This window comes from Bacillus rossius, chromosome 3, assembly GCF_032445375.1.
Source record: "Bacillus rossius redtenbacheri isolate Brsri chromosome 3, Brsri_v3, whole genome shotgun sequence".
Classification (NCBI taxonomy): Eukaryota; Metazoa; Arthropoda; class Insecta; order Phasmatodea; family Bacillidae; genus Bacillus; species Bacillus rossius.
Window position 1 is genome coordinate 37605392 of NC_086332.1, and position 21981 is coordinate 37627372.

Below are 21981 nucleotides of genomic sequence, written 5' to 3' on the forward strand. Positions count from 1 at the left end.
TAAAATTATTTACAGGTTTTAACATTTTTCCAGGATGATTTTAAAACTGCTGAACGTATTTCAATGAAACCATATTTTAGGTAGATTTTAAAGAAATATTACCTATTGCCGTTACCACGGCGCAACGTCCAAAAATCATTTTATTATATAGTTTTTCGTTTCATGGTCCATTGACCCCAAAAACATCGATCGTCAACTCAAAATTTATATATATATATATATATATATATATAAATCATTTTTGTGGATTTTAAAGTGCCGTAATTTTGCACAAATCATTTCCGAACTGATCCATAAAATATAGTAATGGAAAATATCGGTCGAGTAAATAGGCAAAGAGGTATAAATGGGGAAGGTTTTATTTTGAAAAGCTGAACAATCGTTATAACTTCCATAATAAAACGAATATCACATCCGTTTGAACCTAGAAGAGTAATTCCAAGAAACCTTTTACTAAATAAATTGTTGATGCAACCAACCATATCTACAATGAGTTGAATAAAACAAGGGTATAATTTTAAAAAATCATAATTTTCGTCCCATCTACACTATTAAACCATTTTATTTATTAAAAAAATTAAAATATTATCTACAGCTTTCGTGTGAAATAATTTTTATGCGACCAATTTTTTCTGCAAAGAGTAAAATAGAAGCAAGGGCTGAAAGACAAAATAATTCATAAATACTTAAGTATGCACACTATTAAATCCATTAGAATTGTATGTCAACTTTATAAATTTTATCTAAAACTTTTGTCTGAATCAATTTTTGATTCAGCAAACTATTGCTGCAAAGGGTAGAACAGAGTTTAAGGAATAACAAACCACCAACATTGCCCATCAACGTTTATAATATATTTTTGTAATTCTACAACTAAAGCGTGAAAAAGGCTTGAATATGATTTTATAGTAAATAATGCATATATCTGTATCTTATTTCGCATAAAGAAAGATATTAGGTAAGAATAATAGACACTAAAAACTGCCAACTCCTTTTTATCATTATATGAAATTTTACCCTTAAAGTGGTAAAAATAGATAATATTTATAATAAAAAATGTAACTTTGAAGCTTATCAAATAGAACATAAGATATACGGTTTTTATAAGTAGTACCTATATGTGAAGAAAAATTAATGCTTAAGAATTTACTAGTATAGTAGGTAAAAAAATAAACATGAACCTTAGAAAGTTACACTATCTTAGCCTGTAGTCAATATGGAAATCCCAATGTTTTGTACATACCTATATCGACTACATGTCTGGCCTTTGGAGCAACAACAGCACACCTCCAAGGCTACACTTGTTTTGCTTGACGGACATAGAGAAATGGCACCCACTTTTGTATGTTTATAATTCATGCCCAATATATCTTCTGTGATTTTTGTAAGTAAACAGAATTGATCTAATCTTATTTCTTAATAATGTATATGTCGTTTCCGTTTTCTCAAAATACGTTCAGTTTTAATCATGGCCTTGAGTAGCAAACATTCACATCTCTGTATTAGTAAAATATGTTAGGAATTATTTCTCAAGTCACTCAGTATGTTCGGCGCCTACACTTAAGTAGCTAAGATAAGCCATATAGGTTAACATTACATAAATACAACCGAGATAGTAAAAATGACATGAATACATAAAGTTATATATATATACTTAATAAAAGCAATTTTAAAAAATTGCTTTGTCTTTTTGTTGTTGTTTATATTGTCCTTTTTCGAAACAAAATAAATAAATAGCAGGAATTTTGTCTAAAACTAATGGGCTTTAACATATATAAAACATATATAAAAGCTGTTGTTTAAATTATCATTAAGTTTGTATAAAATAAAATTTTGTGTGGTTTTCATATAACAAAGTTTCTTACTGTTTAACTATTTAAAAAGAAACATTTAAAAAGTTCGATATACCGTGTTATGCTTTCCTGTGCAAAATGCACGCGCACACACAACTCAATCACCGGTTTTAAATATGCATGAATATTGTGTCAATCCTGTCAATGAAATTAATAAAAAACGATGACAATATTTTATTAATATTACCAGTGTGGCTGCAAAGAATTTAGCTTTTAGAAGACTAGGTTGAAAATATGAAGTTCGTAGAAGTAAAATACAAGTTTTGCTATGTCTGTAAGTTGTTAGGTAGTTTATATGCATAAATGTTACTGTGAACGAATTCCCTCATCTATTATTTGGGTTTGATACCTGTAGGTGTATGTAATGGTTGATTGGTTGCCCTATTACTGTTTATGTATTTAAAAGTGTGATAAAAAGTCTTAAATGTTAGCTTGCAAATTTAGTTAAGATTATTTTTGAAGCCACATTGGCTGTTGTGTTGTCGACATTAGTCTTCTAATTTTTACAACTCTGTGCTTACCTGCCAAATACTTACGTGTGGAGTTTACATCGACTCATCAGTATAAAGTAATCGATCGGCAAACGGCATGTCCCTGTATTCGGCTCCACAGTAGGGCAGCATATTTTCTGGCCACAGGTTTATTTAGCAAGGTTGATAGACCCCTAGGCTTAGAGATATCCCTAGCCCAATTTTCAGGACCAGTCTTGATAAGAAACTGATACCAGTGGTGTAAATATAAAAGAAAAGAACATGGAAGAACATTTTTTTTTGTTGTCACACACACACACACATATATATATATATATATATATATATATATATATATATATATATCTTGGTTATAACTAACTGAAAACTCAAATATGATTTTTTTTATACGCGTCTTCATGATTCATAATTAGATGCAGTTATATATATATTTTTTTGTAGTCTGATTATAATGTAGGTGTAGGCCTATTATTATTTTATACAAAACATGTAGCTCCTTGTACAAAACTAACAAAAGTAATAATTGATTAATATGCTTTTTAGACAGGTTATTAATATTACATTTTTAACTATATAATTAAAATCAATATTAAAAAAGTTGAAAAAACTAATCATTTCTTAAGAACATCTATATCATGAATGGAAATCAAATCCACGATTTAAAGGTTTTTTGCCGGCTTTATCACCAACGTTGGGGCGAAACACGGAAACTGTTATAAATGAGTAAGCAGCATTCAAACCTTATCACACTCTGACACTAAAATGCAGTGTTATACTCTCAAAATGTGTATTCAAAACAATTATAATTTAGTACTTATGCCTTTTTTTAAGGGGAGATAACAGTTTTCTTTGTCATATGTTTTAATTTTCGTTTGATTATGTCTTGCGTCTCGTTAACAGCAAAGTATAACAATACAGCGCGGAGTTAGTGAGCAAGGAATCGGTCATTATACAGAATGTCTGAATTCCACCAACAAACCTTACCTGTAGGTAAATCATGACTAGGGACTAGAAAAATTCGCGGATTCAATGACCTTCAGAATAGACTCCACGATCCTGTACATACTCGGGCAAACGTCACCTGTTCATTGGCTGCTGACTTGTGAGGCGTCTCAATTGGGGAACTCGTGATTCAATATTGCTCTGACTGAGGGTCTATAATTGGCCTACAGTCCTCCAGGTTAACATTGAACCAATAGCAGAAGTTGCATAAAAGTACTATCATTTGCATTCTAGCATATTGCGAAATGAATCCGCGTATTTTTCCGGTCTCTAGTCATGACAAAATAAGTTGAAAACATTTTACGACTTATGGTCTAAAGTGCTTCCCAGGGCTGATATACACTTTTTAAGATGGCTCTGAATTTTTTTTTATTTAAAAAAATAGAAAAAAAAATATTTAAGACTGAACACTCAATGTCTGGATTTAGTTTCATTGAATGAAGTCCTACAACCAGCAAAAACATTGTCAATGTCACAAAATTATTTCATTGAAATAATTGGAGGATATTAAAACGTCACAATTGTATGTGAAAAATAAATTAGTTACCCCCAATGAAATAAACTTTCGACAGCAATAATATTCGCGGTGATTGTAAAACTGTATTCAATTTAACATAACCCAGACTCTATTTTTTTTACAAGAAAAATATTGTTCAGCTCCAAAGAAGTATACCAGCTTTGGGAGGCACTTTTTGTAGACCGTAACTCGAAAAAATGTTTTCAACTTATTTAGTCGTGATGAAAATTCAGCCGAATATTGTAGGTGCAATTCATATTCACTCTTTATACAGCAAGGAGCCACTCCAGCATTTGCGCGGTCGGATTTTGGGAAATAATGAGAAACTCAAATGCCGGACTCGTTCCTTGCTACTGACCTGGGGCGATCCTGTCCTCAACATCCGTGGTTTCTATCCTGTGCTCCCTTCTGAACACCTCGCTGTCTTCCAGACATTAAGCAAGATTAAAACCAGCTGAATGACTGTTTTTCACCATATCTCCACACTCACACAACAAAACGTATCCTCTACACCAGTGAATTTTGCTTATTTTAATCAAATCGCCCTCTATATAAAGCTCGTTTAAGTTTTTTGGGTAGTAAGTTATAACTTATGGAAACACTTAATATGCTGTCGTAAATACTCGTATGTGTACTTACCTAGTGCTCAAAGTTGCATATTTACATTTAGATTTTATTCAAGTGCTGTGAATGAAATTAGGACGCATCCAATGGTCAGCGTTTTCCAATTTTTGTTGTTTGAGAAGCCCATTACAAAAATGTAGTGAGCCAAATTGTATTTGGTGTGGTCTTCTAAGCACCAACGAAAAATTTCTCCCCCCTCTTCACCTTTTTTCAAGCCATTTTTGTTTGAGATAGTAGTAAGTGCAAGCAATTGAGAATAATGTATACCACATCACCACACATCTGATAGGCAGATATTAAAAATTATGATTTTTACAACTTTAAATTATTCAAGAATGTGTGTAGCGAGTGAGCCTGTTATAAGTAAACAATATTTTATTCAAGTACCTATATTAATGGTCTCTTAGTGTTTCAAATTATTCTATATTTGTAGTCATACTTTTACTATTTGTATAAGTATTAGAGAGGACTCTAGATGTTTGGAAACAAGTTATTGAAAGACATCATGTTAAACTATCAAAGATGGTGATATAATTTTAAAGCATATTAAATCTGCCAAGAATATTATAATAGTGTTGAAGACAATTTCGTGTGGTTATACCTAATGGAATCATTTCATAACTATTTTAGTTCACTATGAATATATTTATAAGTAAATATAATCCTTGACCTGTATTTTAAGTTATTTAAGGTATAATGTCTGCTAATTCTGCTTAATGATCCTTTTGAGATTTAAATGACCACTTCTGGTGTTTTCTATAGTATGTTCTAGTGTATGAATTCACCTTTTATTCAGAGAACACGTTACGATGTATTAAGTTATGCAACAGAATAGTTTTAAAACAGTGCAAGACTTGGGCGTTAATAGCTATTGAACCTTCTCTCCCGCATTTAACGGTGACTGTAGTATCATTTTTGATTGACAGTTGAGTAGTGGCTTCCTGTCCGGATGAAGAGCCGATGTCCATGTCTGGCGAACAGCATAGCCCGCGGGCCACTGGTGGTGTACCACTGGTCTGTTCAGTGTTAGTGACTTTTTCCAAACTGTTACGTTGCCGTTCACCATACTTACGTACGAAATGCGTTTTCAAAAAATAATAATAATATTCGTAGAAAAAAAAGCCAGTAAATACACCTTGTAGAGTGCGTTAAAGATTTTCTTGAAATTCTGTAGACTTTCAGGTTTTTTATTGAAGAATGCGTAAATGTATACGAAATTCAATATTATTTTACAGATTTTGTGTAAAATATTACTTTTCCACGATGTTTTACTAGTTTCAAAATATATTTATTTAATTTTTTTACTAACTTTCATTGTTATTTATTCTTACAAGAGCCATAAAATAAGAGTCTGATTTCATTTAGCATAATATTGAAAATATTTATTTTCATTTTCTTAATCTCACCACCACATAATAAAATACTATTATTATTTTTAATATTATTATTACCCTAATTGGCTCATAACAATATAAAAAAGTGGCCGATGGCTACACAGTTTATCTGGTTACAAGTTACAACGTTGCTTGGTTTCCTGAAGTATCAGTCAGTTACTCTACAAAGGCATGCCGAAAGGTTCATATCTAAACGCAATAATAAATCAGTCATGCATTTAAGGACAAACAAAACACTTTATAATCTCCAATTTTTTAATATATTTTCTGTACAAATTATGTTACAAATTTTCTTTCAGCTCATAACCACTCGCAGGAAAAACAAAATAAAGAATTGCATTTAATTTTACCATTATTGATATATTTGCTTTAATTATGTAAAGCGTACATTTCACTGTTGAACCAAACAACAAAAATTTAATAATTCAGTGGTGACTTACATGAACATGTATTTGTTTGTATGCGATTAAATCGATATTTGAAACGAGTACCTACTTATATAATAAATTATAAACACAAAGTTCACTGCCTTAATTTTACATGTAGGCCCCACAACAAATATATTCGTTTTTAAAAAAATTGTACCAATTCATTGAGCCATTGCACATTGTTAAAACCTCTATGAAATTTAATAACGGCATTACAACTCCATTTCAAAGGTGTTCTATATATAAATTTGGTGTTATCTTACAGTAATGAACTATACGTGTTCCAAACAAATATTTATTTTGCTAAGAAAACGAAAACCAGATTTCTATTAAATGCATCTTCTCAAATTTAGCAGAAAAAATATCACATGAATGTAATTATACTAAACTCTTTTGAAAAACATTTAGAAATATTTTTTTTTATTTAAGTCACCATTATGTGGGTAAACCTATCAATATATTTCATACAGTTTTAAAATTGTAAAAAAAAATCCAGAATTTAAGCAGCCTTTACACACAATTAGAACTGTCCATTGAAACATATATTGAAAGTGAGTTCACTTTAATAGGCTACAGATGATACGTGATTTCAACATCCATTAAACTAAAACTTTTGTGTGAAAATTTTATTTTAACATTTTTTTTTGTCAAAGAAAGTTTACACACATATTGCAGAAACATTATACAGAGCGTAGATGGAACACTTAGTCTATAGTATTTTTTTTTTTACAAAGCACCAATTAAATTTCAAACTCTGTACATACAAACACACAATATACAATAATCATAGCTACAATATTTTAATACAGAGATCCAGGTGAGGAACGAAGCCATTCTCGCACACCTTGTATGACACTTAAAATTGTTGGTAGCGTCTTTGCGCTTACTACATGTCGACGTCTTTCGACAGCAGCGCTTGCACCCTGTCTTCTCGTCAACCGCACGTGGGCACAATAGCACAACTTAACCCCACACGTGACCCAGTAGGCAAGTGAAGCGAAGCCTCTCAGCTACCGTCCCGATACTTGAGTACAAATACATGTTGTTCCACTGCTCTTTGAAAACAAGTAACTAATCCTCGGAGGTTTTATAAGCTAGCCACCTCTGGGTACAGCCAGAACTTGGCCTCGATTATTTTACGGGAGCTTACCAATTACTTTGCAACGATACAGACAACGCCAACCCTTGTAACTTACATCAGAATTTTCATAAAAAAAATAGATGTTGATTTATTTCAGTGCACTTAAACCAACTAAAATGTTTTCAGCTGCTGCCATGATTAACTATGTAAGCTATTGTTTTTTCTTGATTGTTTCATAGCTTTATAATGTATGGAAAATATAAATTTGCCCAGAGTTTAAAACGGGTACAAAAAAACTAGAACATAAAAAAATAAGATTGAAAAAAATTCCATTATAATCTATATGTGTTACCTATTAAACTCCCTCTGTTTCGTGATTTTAAGTTTAATGTTTTAACATGAGTCGTGATTATTGTTTTCGTTCTTAGACGTTGCCTAAACTGTTTTATGTACTATACTGATTGCTTAAAATATAATTAATTCCAAAATACCATACAATAAAATAAAATATCCTCGTCACTGAAAGACCAGTTTACACAAGAGCAGAAGTTGACTATTAAATACAATCCATCCTGAATTTAATTACTAGTTTGAAGCTTATTAAGTCTGTATGATGCTATGAATAATTTTATTGACCTCTTAACCTAAGGTTTATTAATATTTTACAACTTTTAGAATGTATAAAACATAACCTAATATGTTCTTCGTTTGTAAAGACAGTATATATTTTGTACCAATGCAGCAAAACAGAAATATAACTGTGTTACAAAACGCAACTAAAATTTTCTTGCATTATTTTACAGCGTAATTATAATGATTTTAATGTTGCCTATGTTGTGTCCAAAAAAAAATTAACTGATTTTAAGCATGCCTTGGGTTTCCTACATTTCTTAACGTATCCTAGTGGGAAAATATTTGCTATTGTCAAATTTCATTGCTAAGATAATCGATTAATCAAATATTTAAATAAGCTATATATATCAATTATTCTTCGCTGCTGTAAGACTTGAACGTATATTTGGACTGCTGAATTCTTATTAGAACCCGTTCCCGTAAAGAAGGTAGGCAACTGGCGGTGAAGACCCGAACTGAGCCAAAGTGCCAGCGAGCTCGCACGAAGGCACTCAGTTCAGCTCACGCCGCAGTACCTGCACAAGGCTCGATCTCCAGGTTTTATTTTTGTATTCTGGGTCTAAAGCTATAGAACAGAAATTGTGGGTATTAACAGGCTGTGAGACCACAGAAAATAAACTACATCCAGGCGTCGGTGGCGCAGTTAACATAAAAAGGTTTTTTTTTTTTGTGTTTCCTCGAAGTTGTATATGTTGCATATATCGGGAGATATTTAGCAAACTTAACATAAAACCCATGCTTCTGCTGCGTGACACTTGCAGAAAGGAGATAGTTATGCAAATAAGCAATTTCAGAGTATTCGTCCGTTGCAGAAATAAAGGTTTACAATCGGATTATTGTTCATTAACAAAATGAATAAAAGAAGAAGAAGTTAGCTGTTGTCAAGAATAAATCAGGCAAGGATTATAATGTTCAACTACATGCTTTAAAAAAATTGATGACTAACCTTGATTTTTTTTTGTGCGTTTAGTTGGTTTGTTGGTTTTGTTATTTTCTACGACGGACGAATGATATGTAATTGAGTTCGTTCGCAACGTCACGTTCAGTTACTTACCATCATCGCTGAAAGAATATAACAAGTATAATCATGTTACTGTGATCTGACCAAACATTACAAACGAGCTGTCGGGAGTCGAGGGGCGCATTAGACCATCTGCAGGCCCTCCTTGGTGATGGACTCGACGAGCTGTCGGGAGTCGAGGGACGCGTTAGACCATCTGCAGGCCCTCCTTGGTGATGGACTCGACGAGCTGTCGGGAGTCGAGGGACGCGTTAGACCATCTGCAGGCCCTCCTTGGTGATGGACTCGACGAGCTGTCGGGAGTCGAGGGACGCGTTAGACCATCTGCAGGCCCTTGGTGATGGACTCGACGAGCTGTCGGGAGTCGAGGGACGCGTTAGACCATCTGCAGGCCCTCCTTGGTGATGGACTCGACGAGCTGTCGGGAGTCGAGGGACGCGTTAGACCATCTGCAGGCCCTTGGTGATGGACTCGACGAGCTGTCGGGAGTCGAGGGACGCGTTAGACCATCTGCAGGCCCTCCTTGGTGATGGACTCGACGAGCTGTCGGGAGTCGAGGGACGCGTTAGACCATCTGCAGGCCCTGGGTGATGGACTCGACGAGCTGTCGGGAGTCGAGGGACGCGTTAGACCATCTGCAGGCCCTCCTTGGTGATGGACTCGACGAGCTGTCGGGAGTCGAGGGACGCGTTAGACCATCTGCAGGCCCTCCTTGGTGATGGACTCGACGAGCTGTCGGGAGTCGAGGGACGCGTTAGACCATCTGCAGGCCCTCCTTGGTGATGGACTCGACGAGCTGTCGGGAGTCGAGGGACGCGTTAGACCATCTGCAGGCCCTTGGTGATGGACTCGACGAGCTGTCGGGAGTCGAGGGACGCGTTAGACCATCTGCAGGCCCTTGGTGATGGACTCGACGAGCTGTCGGGAGTCGAGGGGCGCGTTAGACCATCTGCAGGCCCTCCTTGGTGATGGACTCGACGAGCTGTCGGGAGTCGAGGGACGCGTTAGACCATCTGCAGGCCCTTGGTGATGGACTCGACGAGCTGTCGGGAGTCGAGGGACGCGTTAGACCATCTGCAGGCCCTCCTTGGTGATGGACTCGACGAGCTGTCGGGAGTCGAGGGACGCGTTAGACCATCTGCAGGCCCTGGGTGATGGACTCGACGAGCTGTCGGGAGTCGAGGGACGCGTTAGACCATCTGCAGGCCCTTGGTGATGGACTCGACGAGCTGTCGGGAGTCGAGGGGCGCGTTAGACCATCTGCAGGCCCTTGGTGATGGACTCGACGAGCTGTCGGGAGTCGAGGGACGCGTTAGACCATCTGCAGGCCCTGGGTGATGGACTCGACGAGCTGTCGGGAGTCGAGGGGCGCGTTAGACCATCTGCAGGCCCTTGGTGATGGACTCGACGAGCTGTCGGGAGTCGAGGGACGCGTTAGACCATCTGCAGGCCCTTGGTGATGGACTCGACGAGCTGTCGGGAGTCGAGGGACGCGTTAGACCATCTGCAGGCCCTCCTTGGTGATGGACTCGACGAGCTGTCGGGAGTCGAGGGACGCGTTAGACCATCTGCAGGCCCTCCTTGGTGATGGACTCGACGAGCTGTCGGGAGTCGAGGGACGCGTTAGACCATCTGCAGGCCCTTGGTGATGGACTCGACGAGCTGTCGGGAGTCGAGGGACGCGTTAGACCATCTGCAGGCCCTTGGTGATGGACTCGACGAGCTGTCGGGAGTCGAGGGACGCGTTAGACCATCTGCAGGCCCTTGGTGATGGACTCGACGAGCTGTCGGGAGTCGAGGGGCGCGTTAGACCATCTGCAGGCCCTCCTTGGTGATGGACTCGACGAGCTGTCGGGAGTCGAGGGACGCGTTAGACCATCTGCAGGCCCTTGGTGATGGACTCGACGAGCTGTCGGGAGTCGAGGGACGCGTTAGACCATCTGCAGGCCCTCCTTGGTGATGGACTCGGCGAGCTGTCGGGAGTCGAGGGACGCGTTAGACCATCTGCAGGCCCTTGGTGATGGACTCGACGAGCTGTCGGGAGTCGAGGGACGCGTTAGACCATCTGCAGGCCCTCCTTGGTGATGGACTCGACGAGCTGTCGGGAGTCGAGGGGCGCGTTAGACCATCTGCAGGCCCTCCTTGGTGATGGACTCGACGAGCTGTCGGGAGTCGAGGGGCGCGTTAGACCATCTGCAGGCCCTTGGTGATGGACTCGACGAGCTGTCGGGAGTCGAGGGGCGCGTTAGACCATCTGCAGGCCCTGGGTGATGGACTCGACGAGCTGTCGGGAGTCTAGGGGCGCGTTAGACCATCTGCAGGCCCTCCTTGGTGATGGACTCGACGAGCTGTCGGGAGTCGAGGGACGCGTTAGACCATCTGCAGGCCCTCCTTGGTGATGGACTCGACGAGCTGTCGGGAGTCGAGGGGCGCGTTAGACCATCTGCAGGCCCTGGGTGATGGACTCGACGAGCTGTCGGGATTAGAGGGGCGTGGTTAGACCATCTGCAGGCCCTTGGTGATGGACTCGACGAGCTGTCGGAAGTCGAGGGGCGCGTTAGACCATCTGCAGGCCCTTGGTGATGGACTCGATGAGCTGTCGGGAGTCGAGGGACGCGTTAGACCATCTGCAGGCCCTCCTTGGTGATGGACTCGACGAGCTGTCGGGAGTCGAGGGGCGCGTTAGACCATCTGCAGGCCCTGGGTGATGGACTCGACGAGCTGTCGGGATTAGAGGGGCGTGGTTAGACCATCTGCAGGCCCTGGGTGATGGACTCGACGAGCTGTCGGGATTAGAGGGGCGTGGTTAGACCATCTGCAGGCCCTTGGTGATGGACTCGACGAGCTGTCGGAAGTCGAGGGGCGCATTAGACCATCTGCAGGCCCTGGGTGATGGACTCGACGAGCTGTCGGAAGTCGAGGGGCGCGTTAGACCATCTGCAGGCCCTGGGTGATGGACTCGACGAGCTGTCGGAAGTCGAGGGGCGCGTTAGACCATCTGCAGGCCCTTGGTGATGGACTCGACGAGCTGTAGGGAGTCGAGGGGCGCGTTAGACCATCTGCAGGCCCTTGGTGATGGACTCGACGAGCTGTCGGAAGTCGAGGGGCGCGTTAGACCATCTGCAGGCCCTTGGTGATGGACTCGACGAGCTGTCGGAAGTCGAGGGGCGCGTTAGACCATCTGCAGGCCCTTGGTGATGGACTCGACGAGCTGTCGGAAGTCGAGGGGCGCGTTAGACCATCTGCAGGCCCTTGGTGATGGACTCGACGAGCTGTAGGGAGTCGAGGGGCGCGGTTAGACCATCTGCAGGCCCTGGGAGATGGACTCGACGAGCTGTCGGGAGTCGAGGGACGCGTTAGACCATCTGCAGGCCCTAGGTGATGAAGTCGAAGAGCTGTCGAAAGTCGAGGGGCGCGTTAGACCATCTGCAGGCCCTTGGTGATGGACTCGACGAGCTGTCGGGAGTCGAGGGGCGCGGTTAGACCATCTGCAGGCCCTGGGTGATGGACTCGACGAGCTGTCGGAAGTCGAGGGGCGCGTTAGACCATCTGCAGGCCCTTGGTGATGGACTCGACGAGCTGTCGGGAGTCGAGGGGCGCGGTTAGACCATCTGCAGGCCCTGGGTGATGGACTCGACGAGCTGTCGGAAGTCGAGGGGCGCGTTAGACCATCTGCAGGCCCTTGGTGATGGACTCGACGAGCTGTCGGGAGTCGAGGGGCGCGGTTAGACCATCTGCAGGCCCTTGGTGATGGACTCGACGTGCTCCTTGGCCTTGAGGCGCAGCGCGGCGATGGAGTTGGTGCGCGGGTCGGGCGGCGGCGCGGAGGCGGCGGGGCCGGACGCCTTGCCGGGCGGGCTGGCGGCGGCGTGGCGCGTGTCGGCCACGATGGGCGGCGTCAGGTAGGAGGGGTAGCCGGTCTGCGGGTGCGACAGGAAGCCCGGCAGCGCGCTGAGCAGCGGCGGCGCCAGCCAGGGGTCGACGGGCAGCGCGAGGCTGGAGCCGGCCGCCCGCCCTAGGGAGCCCGCCGCGTGGTACTCGCTCAGGCCGAGGCGCGCCGCCTCCATCTTCTCCTGCCGCCGCCACTTGGCGCGCCGGTTCTGGAACCACACCTGCGCACGCGCTCCCTCAGCGACAACCCTCTCCGCTCTGCCCCGCAGGCCAAGCACTTTACAACATCACTATCACTGGCAATTTCAGGTGATGTAGCCGACATCTGTGGTTAGTGCCAGTTAACAACTATATTAACAAAAGAAACGTTTATCCCGTGAATTCTGACCAGTAATTTGTGAATACGGTTTTTCAAATATTTTTACATAAAATTATTTCTGGGTAAATTTTTGCATTTGGGCCGACTGTGCTGTATTATTCTGTAGTTAGTAATCCCAGTACTGGAAATAAATGTCTCTCGACATTTTGACTACCAACTTTCAGTTCATGTTCATATTACGTCTGTGAACACTTGGTTATAATATTTTTGTTCTTTCATGACTCAACAGTCGCAGAATATTGCTTCGGGGCTATAAGTTCAAAATTTGGTTCCAAAATCACATATTGTGTCAGATTCAGAAAGCTTAATGTAGCACATAGTCTTTGACAATTCATGCACGCTGGCAATAACACTGTTTCTACGATTTCGAACCATTAGGGTTGGAGGATGAGAGAGTAGAAACTGGTAGCAACCATGGAATTGGTTACGTATTTACATACCTTGATATCTTCTAACTTTCTAGTGAGTCAAATAATAATATTTATTTAGCAATGGAGGATATATAAAATATTACAATTTAAAAAAAAAATACGCATTTATTTATTACTCATTTATTGTTACATTGTACAAAACATCTACAGTTTACGACAAACGACAATAAGAAGTAGGTAGGTTAAAATCAACTTCCAATATTTGTTTACATAGTTCGTTAATTAGTTACAAGTGAAGTTAAGTAACATGTTTTATCTTTTGGTATTATGTGTTAATAAAACCTAATAAAAATATTTATATTAAAACTAAACGGAAAAACAGTTTTAATGTACTATTATAGCTTTTTATTTATGATATTAAAAATTTTTGTGCTTCAACAAATCTTACCAGTCAAGCTTTCTCATTTGCAATGTTTCCCCGTCTGCTCAATATCTCCCTCCCTTTTCCCCTCGCCCTTCTTTTCAAACCCCTCCTTTCGAAACTCGAGCAAAAGCTCCGGTGAACACGGCAGCCCTCTCTCGGCGATCCAATGAAGCTTTATTTCCATCCCCTCCAAACTGAATTAACCTCGAGGCATCAAGCGCTTCAGTAAATGCATTAACAGGTCATATAAGCAGAGAGTCTCACGCGTTGTTTGTTAGTCGATTCAGTTCGCTGAGATACTTTCAAGTGGAACTTAACTGGCATGTCGATTCAAATTTGTTACGATCGGAAGACCTACTCCAATAGAGAAGTTGACAGCTAAATGGTAAAGATACGGTGGTTCGCACCATTGCTTATGCTATTGTTTAAGATCGGACAAAAGGCGTTTGAAACACGAGGAATGTAATTTAAAGTAGGTATTGCCGCAAGAGCTCTCTTTTTGTGCTTTTCTCACATTGAATAATTATAAATTACAAACAATTATTGTTTAGGTTTATGAAAAAATATTTAAATCATGTTTAAAATATTAAAACAAAATGTTGCTAAAACCTATTTTATACATATTTATGGTTAAAATTTGCCATAAAAAATATTGTAATCAATGCTGAGCCAGTACAACATTACAACGAAAAATTAATTTTATTGTTGTTATATCTAGATCCAGGATTATTTTTCGTAATCTTTTCACTCCAGTCTAGAATCAACTGTCCTGCATTAGCATAAAACTTTAGCATGCTGGCCGATATCAATAACTCGTTCAAGGACGTCCAGTGCAAGTCAAATAACTGTAAACAAACTTTTATAGCTAGGTCTGATATAGGCTATATTTGCTTCAAGTCTACGTTGCTACCGTAAGATTGTCGTGTCCTATATAAATTGTTTTCTTTCTGTAAATAATTTGGTTTTGTTGTAAAACGTTTTTATGAAACTTTAGGACACAAGAGAATCTAGTTTCAACAAATGCACAATTGCTAAGAAAATACTTCGTTTTAAAATTAGGTTTTAACCAAATGTCACCTCCATCTAGTTGCTTAAAGTTATTTCTTAATCTGTGTAAGAACATGTTTATAGTATTGTTAATAAGATGTCATAACTTGGTGATCAATTTTAATTTTTAAGTTAACGAAAGGAAATTTCTTTTCATTAATGTTAAAATTAAACGTCTAAAAACTTACGATTAATGAGAATTTTTGTTTCACACTACCTTGATATTGTATTGTTTTGTATCCATAGATCAGGAATGTTTTCCTTTGGGGATTTATAAAATATAATTTCGAACTTCCGCCGCTACCTAATGATTTACCATAGTTGAGTCACAGAATTGAAGAGGCTATTGCTTCCATTACTCCGGAAGTGTTAACCAAAATGTGGGAAGAATTGGACTTTAGGTTGGATGTGTGCCGTGTAACTAGAGGTACACATATTGAACATTTGGAAGAAAAACTAGGTTAGTTTACCTTTACTTTGACGTATAATTTGTTGTAAACAGTCTAAATTAAACTGTTATAGTATACCATTAAAGATGGGACATTCTTTTTTGGACAACCTATATTTGCAGCTGCAGAGCTGAATCTTACGACTGAATACACCCAAAGCACGTTCAGTGAAATTGGTTACACAATTCACGACGCTTACATTAAGAGGTCACGTCTTTAAGTCCCACAGGTGCTTTCTCTCCGACTAGAATTATGCACGCCCGCTCATTGCAATTCGCATAGAGGTGACTGGTAACTTAAAATGCATGCTGGTGCCTCCCTTAGCGCTTCTTTTGCTTCCACACTAGTAATAACAGTAACAATTCTAGGCCACCAGGCCCCTAAGTAAGGGTTACCAACATGTACATTGTCAACCGATGAATTAATCTTATTGCAAGAATGATTATGATAATGATGAAAGAAAGTGAAATTTCGCGTTTTAAATAGACGACAAACACCGAAGTCTTGTTTCTGTCCCCAAGTGTTGTACATTTATCCCTACAAGGACGAAGTAAAAGACACAAATAAATTACTTCCATGCTAATTAGTTCTCATTTTCGTACCACTGACGTTACATGAGCACACGTGGTATTCAGTGTGTCGTTAGGTAGTCTTTCCTGTGGTCCACCAAGTCTCGGCGCTTCGTGCTAGGGATACTCAGCTGTCTGGTGAGTTACCTTTGAAGCTGTTCCAACCTGCTTATCCGACATTAAATGAGAAGTATGAATGGAAAAAAAATTTACAAACCAATCTTTGGGGGCAACCGTGAACATTATTACATTTTTTTTTTAAACATCGGTAAATGTTACAGGTTACGAACAATTTCGGTGTTGAATAACTACGTACAGGTCATCGAACAACAAGTCGTTGGTCTCGCTGAAATACCTCACCTATTCTTTATCGTGCGAAATCTGTCCAAAATATGAAAGGGGTGTTACGTCGCATTGCTAGGCGCAGAAAGATTTAACACGAGACATTCCATAATATGAAGGGACTCTAAATGACTTCGGTGCTAGCGCGGTGCTCGTTGTGCCAACGATTGGGATCTCGCCAATCAGCCTAGCTCTCCTGCGTAAGGCAGGCGCCTTAAATATCGCCGCCACGCAGGTGTTTGCGTCGGTTAAGGCGGCATTGCGAGTCGTCACTTCCAGTTGCCTTCAGAACAATTCTTCGAGGGTTTTTTTCTTCAACGCGCGTTTTGGTGGATGATTGCTAAGCAACCGTGTGCGAATAAATTAACGCATTATCATTCAGGTTTGCCCCATTAAAACATAACATTTAAGTGTAGTACAATGCCATGTTTATTTTGTATTGAACTGCTTTTTGAAACGAATCTTTTCTACTTTGTAATTAGTTATGTACCTGCAGGCACTGATTTACTCATTATGTGCATACAATATCAATATTAGGCCTATACTTGTTAGCTGAGATTTAAAAGGACACGTTAAATCTGATTGACATAAAAAACATAACTGAAAAAATTAAAGCGTTCTTAACCGACATGTCAGGGAGTAAATTCAAATAAAAGTATTAATTTAACGTACTGCGATTTACATTTAATTGAAAGTTAATTCACTACTTCATCTATGTATTACGAACATTATAAAAAATATTGACCGACTAAATGTTGGTCACGGTAGTAGAATATTGTTAAGTTTTCTGAAGAAAACGAACATGCCTGTAACAATTCTTTTTTTTATTTATTAATTGCCTTCCATTTTATTCTCCGCTGTCAAAACATATCTTTTATTATTTATTTCCCCTCTTTCTTAAAAACCCTAAAAGAGAATCGTAACCAAGTTACCGATATGAAATTTCCTTCTACCCTATCCAAGCCTTTCCTTGGCTGACAGCCACCCTTTACGTCTACAACCGTTAAGATTTCCTTTAGAAAAAAAAACGCGGAAAATTTCAGTCTCGTTTCAATTTTCTTTAATCTCCTTGCTGTAAACCCTGCCCCCTGGCAGCCTTTTAAAAACATAAACTTGTCTGAAAATGAGTTTCATATGAGGATTGACGAAGATTTAATAAAGCCTTCCACCGAATTTTTCCCCTGCTCTTTTTCCCCCTTGAACCATGCTCCTCATCTTTTTTTTTATTTCCGTACTTCCTCCCCCATTTTTCTCGTCACCGCTTCGCAGAAAATTCGGTTAACTCGGCAAAAATGTATGTGCGCATAAAAGAACGGGACCCAAGAGCGAAGAAAACTGAGAAAACTAGCAACCATGGGATTACCGCCTGCTATGAAAGCTTGGCGTGATTGCTTCAGAAAACAACATTTTCTGCATATTATATCTTTATAATGTTCCATGAACGACGGTAACGAAAAAAAAAGAATAATGAGGCAGAAAATGCTGGGGATTAAACATGGAAAATGGGCAAGGAAGAAAGAAAATTGAATTTGAGGGTGTAGGAAGGTGGACAGAGAATCCCTAAAATTAAGGTTGTGAATGGGGGAGGGGAGAGGTAAAGAGAGAAGGAGAAACACGAGATTTATTAATAAGTTTGCGACGGCAAAGAAAGCACTCAAATTAAAAAGTTGAGAAATTGTCTTTCTCCAAACTTAATTAACATTAAACTTTGCCTTTGAGATCATTACCGCCCTCTTTTTTGTGTCTTTTCATTTTTTATATCGTCAGTTTCCCTCCCAATTTGGAGTCCGAATTGCAGGAGAGGCATAAGTAAACTCCCCTTTCCCCATAAACCTGCGTCCGAGGAAACTCCATCCTGTTTTCTCGCGAATCTAATTTGTTAGATGGCGACTGCATAATGTTAATTGGAAATAAAATCTGAGCTTCGTACACCTTTCTTTAGAAATACCTGGTTTATTATTAGTTGTTAAAAGAACAAAGAAAATTTCTCCCGCTTGTAATAAAATAACGCATATCCGAGCTCATGAACAACACAAAAAAATATCTTGTGAATCTGTGCGTCACTCTAAAAACGTTACAGAAAAAAATCTGTGTGGTGGAATTGACGTTTTTGAAGCTTTGTTTAATATATATCGTCACGTCGAAGTTCATGTTTTCTTTGCGTATAAAAATTAATATTTGTATGCACTTGTGTCCAGGATTCTTATCACATGAAATTTAATATGTTTTAAAAATGAATTATTAATTAGGCCTACTTGCCAATTATTATTTGTAAACAATGCACGGCCAATTTCATTGGCTTTAGCTTCAAGCACAAGTAGGCTATATCATTTTTAATGGACCGAACCGAAATAATTTTTGCCAACTTTTTTAATCTGCGTTTATGAACTTAACGTAACCATAATATTTTCTTGAAAAAAGAAGGAATAACCGATTTCTTTATATAGATCTCTGAGTTTTAATAATAGTTGTGAACTTCGTTTGCCGCGTCCATGTGTGAAGGTAAGCCGACAATATTTGGCTCTGAATATTTCAGAAATTCAATTTAAAGGACAATAATTGTTTCGAGTATGCCGCAGCGTAATTAAATCACTGTCAATTTCCAGCCAGCGCACCCCAACTATGTGAAAACACGAGGGAAACCACGCATGAAAAAGAACGTTATTGTGTCAAAAGGCAAAGAGTAAATGGGAAAATTGATTGTTAGGTGGTGGGAAGGGGGGTGGAAATCACTCATGTAATTAAATCAACGGCGCGCAGCATGTGAAGCATAACACAGATGTGACGAAATCACATTATTGTAGGAACGTTTCCCCCTCGAGTCGGTACAATATGGCTGAGTACCAAGCGTTGAAAGGAAAGAAGCTTTTATGACTTGATGGACACCTTTTATGAGATATAGTGTGAAGTATATACATATGTAATTTATTGTTTTGTTTTGGCATTACAATCAGTAATGTACTGACTATCGCATTCATACGCCGGGTGTGGACAAACGTTTGAAGGCTGTCAAGTTAACACGAGGCAATGATTCAAAATAATCGCGCGTCGATATTGCGTATTCTAAAAAAACTTTTTTATAGCAAATAAGTAATACCTTAACGGCTATTTATTTAAAACTAATTAACTCTAGATTTAAGCTCTGGATTTAAGTTAACCATAAAATATCATACTGTAATTATAGGAAAAGTACCAACTACAACGTTTTTATAAATCTTTAATTTAATAGTAATTTCCACGTATTTGCATCGAACGACAAACATAATCCAGAAGTTCTGAATCCTTCGTATTGCCTACAAAGATCCAGTTTAGAGGTATTCCGGCAAACAACATCACCATTTCTATGGTTAACCTTAAATAAAATCAATGTTTGAATCTACGAGGGCTATTCGTAAAGTAAGCTCCGTTTGGTTCTTCAAAAAAATAAACTCGTGAAAAAGTTTTTATTGACAGAAGTTTTAGTTTACTGCAGACCTACTTTACTTTTTCACATAATTGCCATTCAGTTGGAAGCACTTTTGGAAACGGTGCACCAGTTTCTTTAAACACTTTGCATCGAAGCTCGCCGTCTGGAAATTACACCAGTTGACAATAATAATTTTATAATTTTTACTGTAATTGTTGACTCACATTTCATTTAATCAATGACGCACTTTACGTTCCAAAAATTGATAGCCGTCAATTTTGGACTAAGTACGGAGATTGCTTAAATGTTTTGAGATGTTTATTGAGCGTCTGTACTTAGGCTACACGCACTGCGTATTTGCAGTCCATGATGCCTATAGCCGAGACGTCAGTTCCTTTCCCAGGCGGCATACTTCTATGAAGAGGGTTAAATAAAGAAACTGGTGCAGCGTTACAAAAAGTTTTTGGATCTGGATGGCGATTAAATTAAAATGTGAAGTAGATATGTAGTAAACTAAAACTGCCAATTATAAATATGTTTTGTCACGAGTTTTTTTTTAATGACCAAACTGAGCTTACTTTACGAATAGCCCTCGTAATTGTCTCACAGATACTAAAATATGTAGATATAATGTTAATTTCACATATAATTAATTATATAATGGTAAATGTACAATTTATTTGAGTGACGATTAAGTTTAGTAGGTAACTGAAAAACGCCATTACTTTTTCAACAGATTTTCGGTATAATAATATTTTATCGTTTGATATTCGAATTTTTGTTCATCAAATGCTTGAAGTTAAAAATTAATGGCTACTAAAAATTGTTTACTACGTGAAATAATTAGCATTCAATTAATCTTTTGAGAATAATTACGGATCAAGATAGGTAGGCCTACACTATGCTGTTAATGTAAAATTTCTGCTTAAAAGAAGAAAAAAATTTCAGAATAAAACGGAAAAAAATATTATTTCGTAAAAACTGTAATAACCAATAAGGCGTCTTTTGGTTACAATGTTTCCTCTGGTTTTAACGAAAGCACATTTCTAGTAATTATCGATGAAAAATCGTTAAGCATGTCATAAAAACTGTTTGAACCGAAATTACATCTTTAAACTACTGTACTAGCAGCTATAGTGGATGATTTTATCAGATACTAGCCGAAGTGCTTCGCTAAGGCAGTCTGCAGGCAGAACACACTCGCACTGCTCACTGTACATGCCCCTCCTCGTGGGTATGCCACTGCCGTTGCAAAAGCCGTTGCCATGGATACGCAGAAGACATTATCAACGAAATGGCGAAATTTCATCAAGAATAATTATATTTTTCTTTAGTGGTGGTTTTTATTTTCTTAAAATATCACCTCTACAGTGAATTACCGGCCTCGTGTTTCGAAGGTCAAGTGTGCAAAATTACATCGAGATCAGAGCAAAACTGGAGATTTGTTTAAGGAACAAATAAACGGAAACTAATGGAACATTTTTTTAAATTCTTTCAAATCTTTTTTTTTATCTTTTCATCTCTTATGGTAAGTATATTACAACTGCTTGGCATCTAGTGAAAGGGTCACGCTGCCCTCCCTTGAATATGAATGAACTTGGAATGGGAGCTCACCTCATATTGGTTGCACTTAGTTGTAAAAAAAAAGTGGTTTTATTGTTATATCTCCGGCTCCCGTCATCGCAGCGAGATATTATACATGCCAGTTTTTACGTCTTATCATATGCTTTCAAATAAAATAAAGTCTGTTTGTGCTTGATGACGGGAACAGATGCCAGATCCCGAAACGTCGCAACTGTTTTGTCATAGGGAACCTATAATATTAGTTGGTGTTGTCGTCGTATCCATAACATATGTTCATCTCCATCGTTGTGTTCGTATATTTGCTACATCGTCCAGGTTTTGTTGTCTGTCTACATTTTCTGTTATTGTTAAAACGGTCTCGTAGTTTTTAGCCCAACGTTTTCGTCTGTGCTGTTATTATTATTTTTCCATGACTAAATTACTTCCACAGAATCCTTGTGCTGTCTGATTATTTAAGTTTAAATGTGTTCGTCAT

General features: G+C 39.1%; 1 protein-coding gene across 1 annotated transcript in view; it reads right to left on the bottom strand.

Moving 5' to 3' along the window:
• Nucleotides 1-12769: 12769 nt before the first annotated feature.
• LOC134531273 (retinal homeobox protein Rx1-like) overlaps nucleotides 12770-21981 on the bottom strand; it is a 69982-nt gene continuing 60770 nt past the window's right edge. Inside the window, exon 3 of the mRNA XM_063366966.1 lies at nucleotides 12770-13156. Coding sequence (XP_063223036.1) covers nucleotides 12770-13156 — 387 coding nt within the window. The remainder of the gene's footprint in view (nucleotides 13157-21981) is intronic.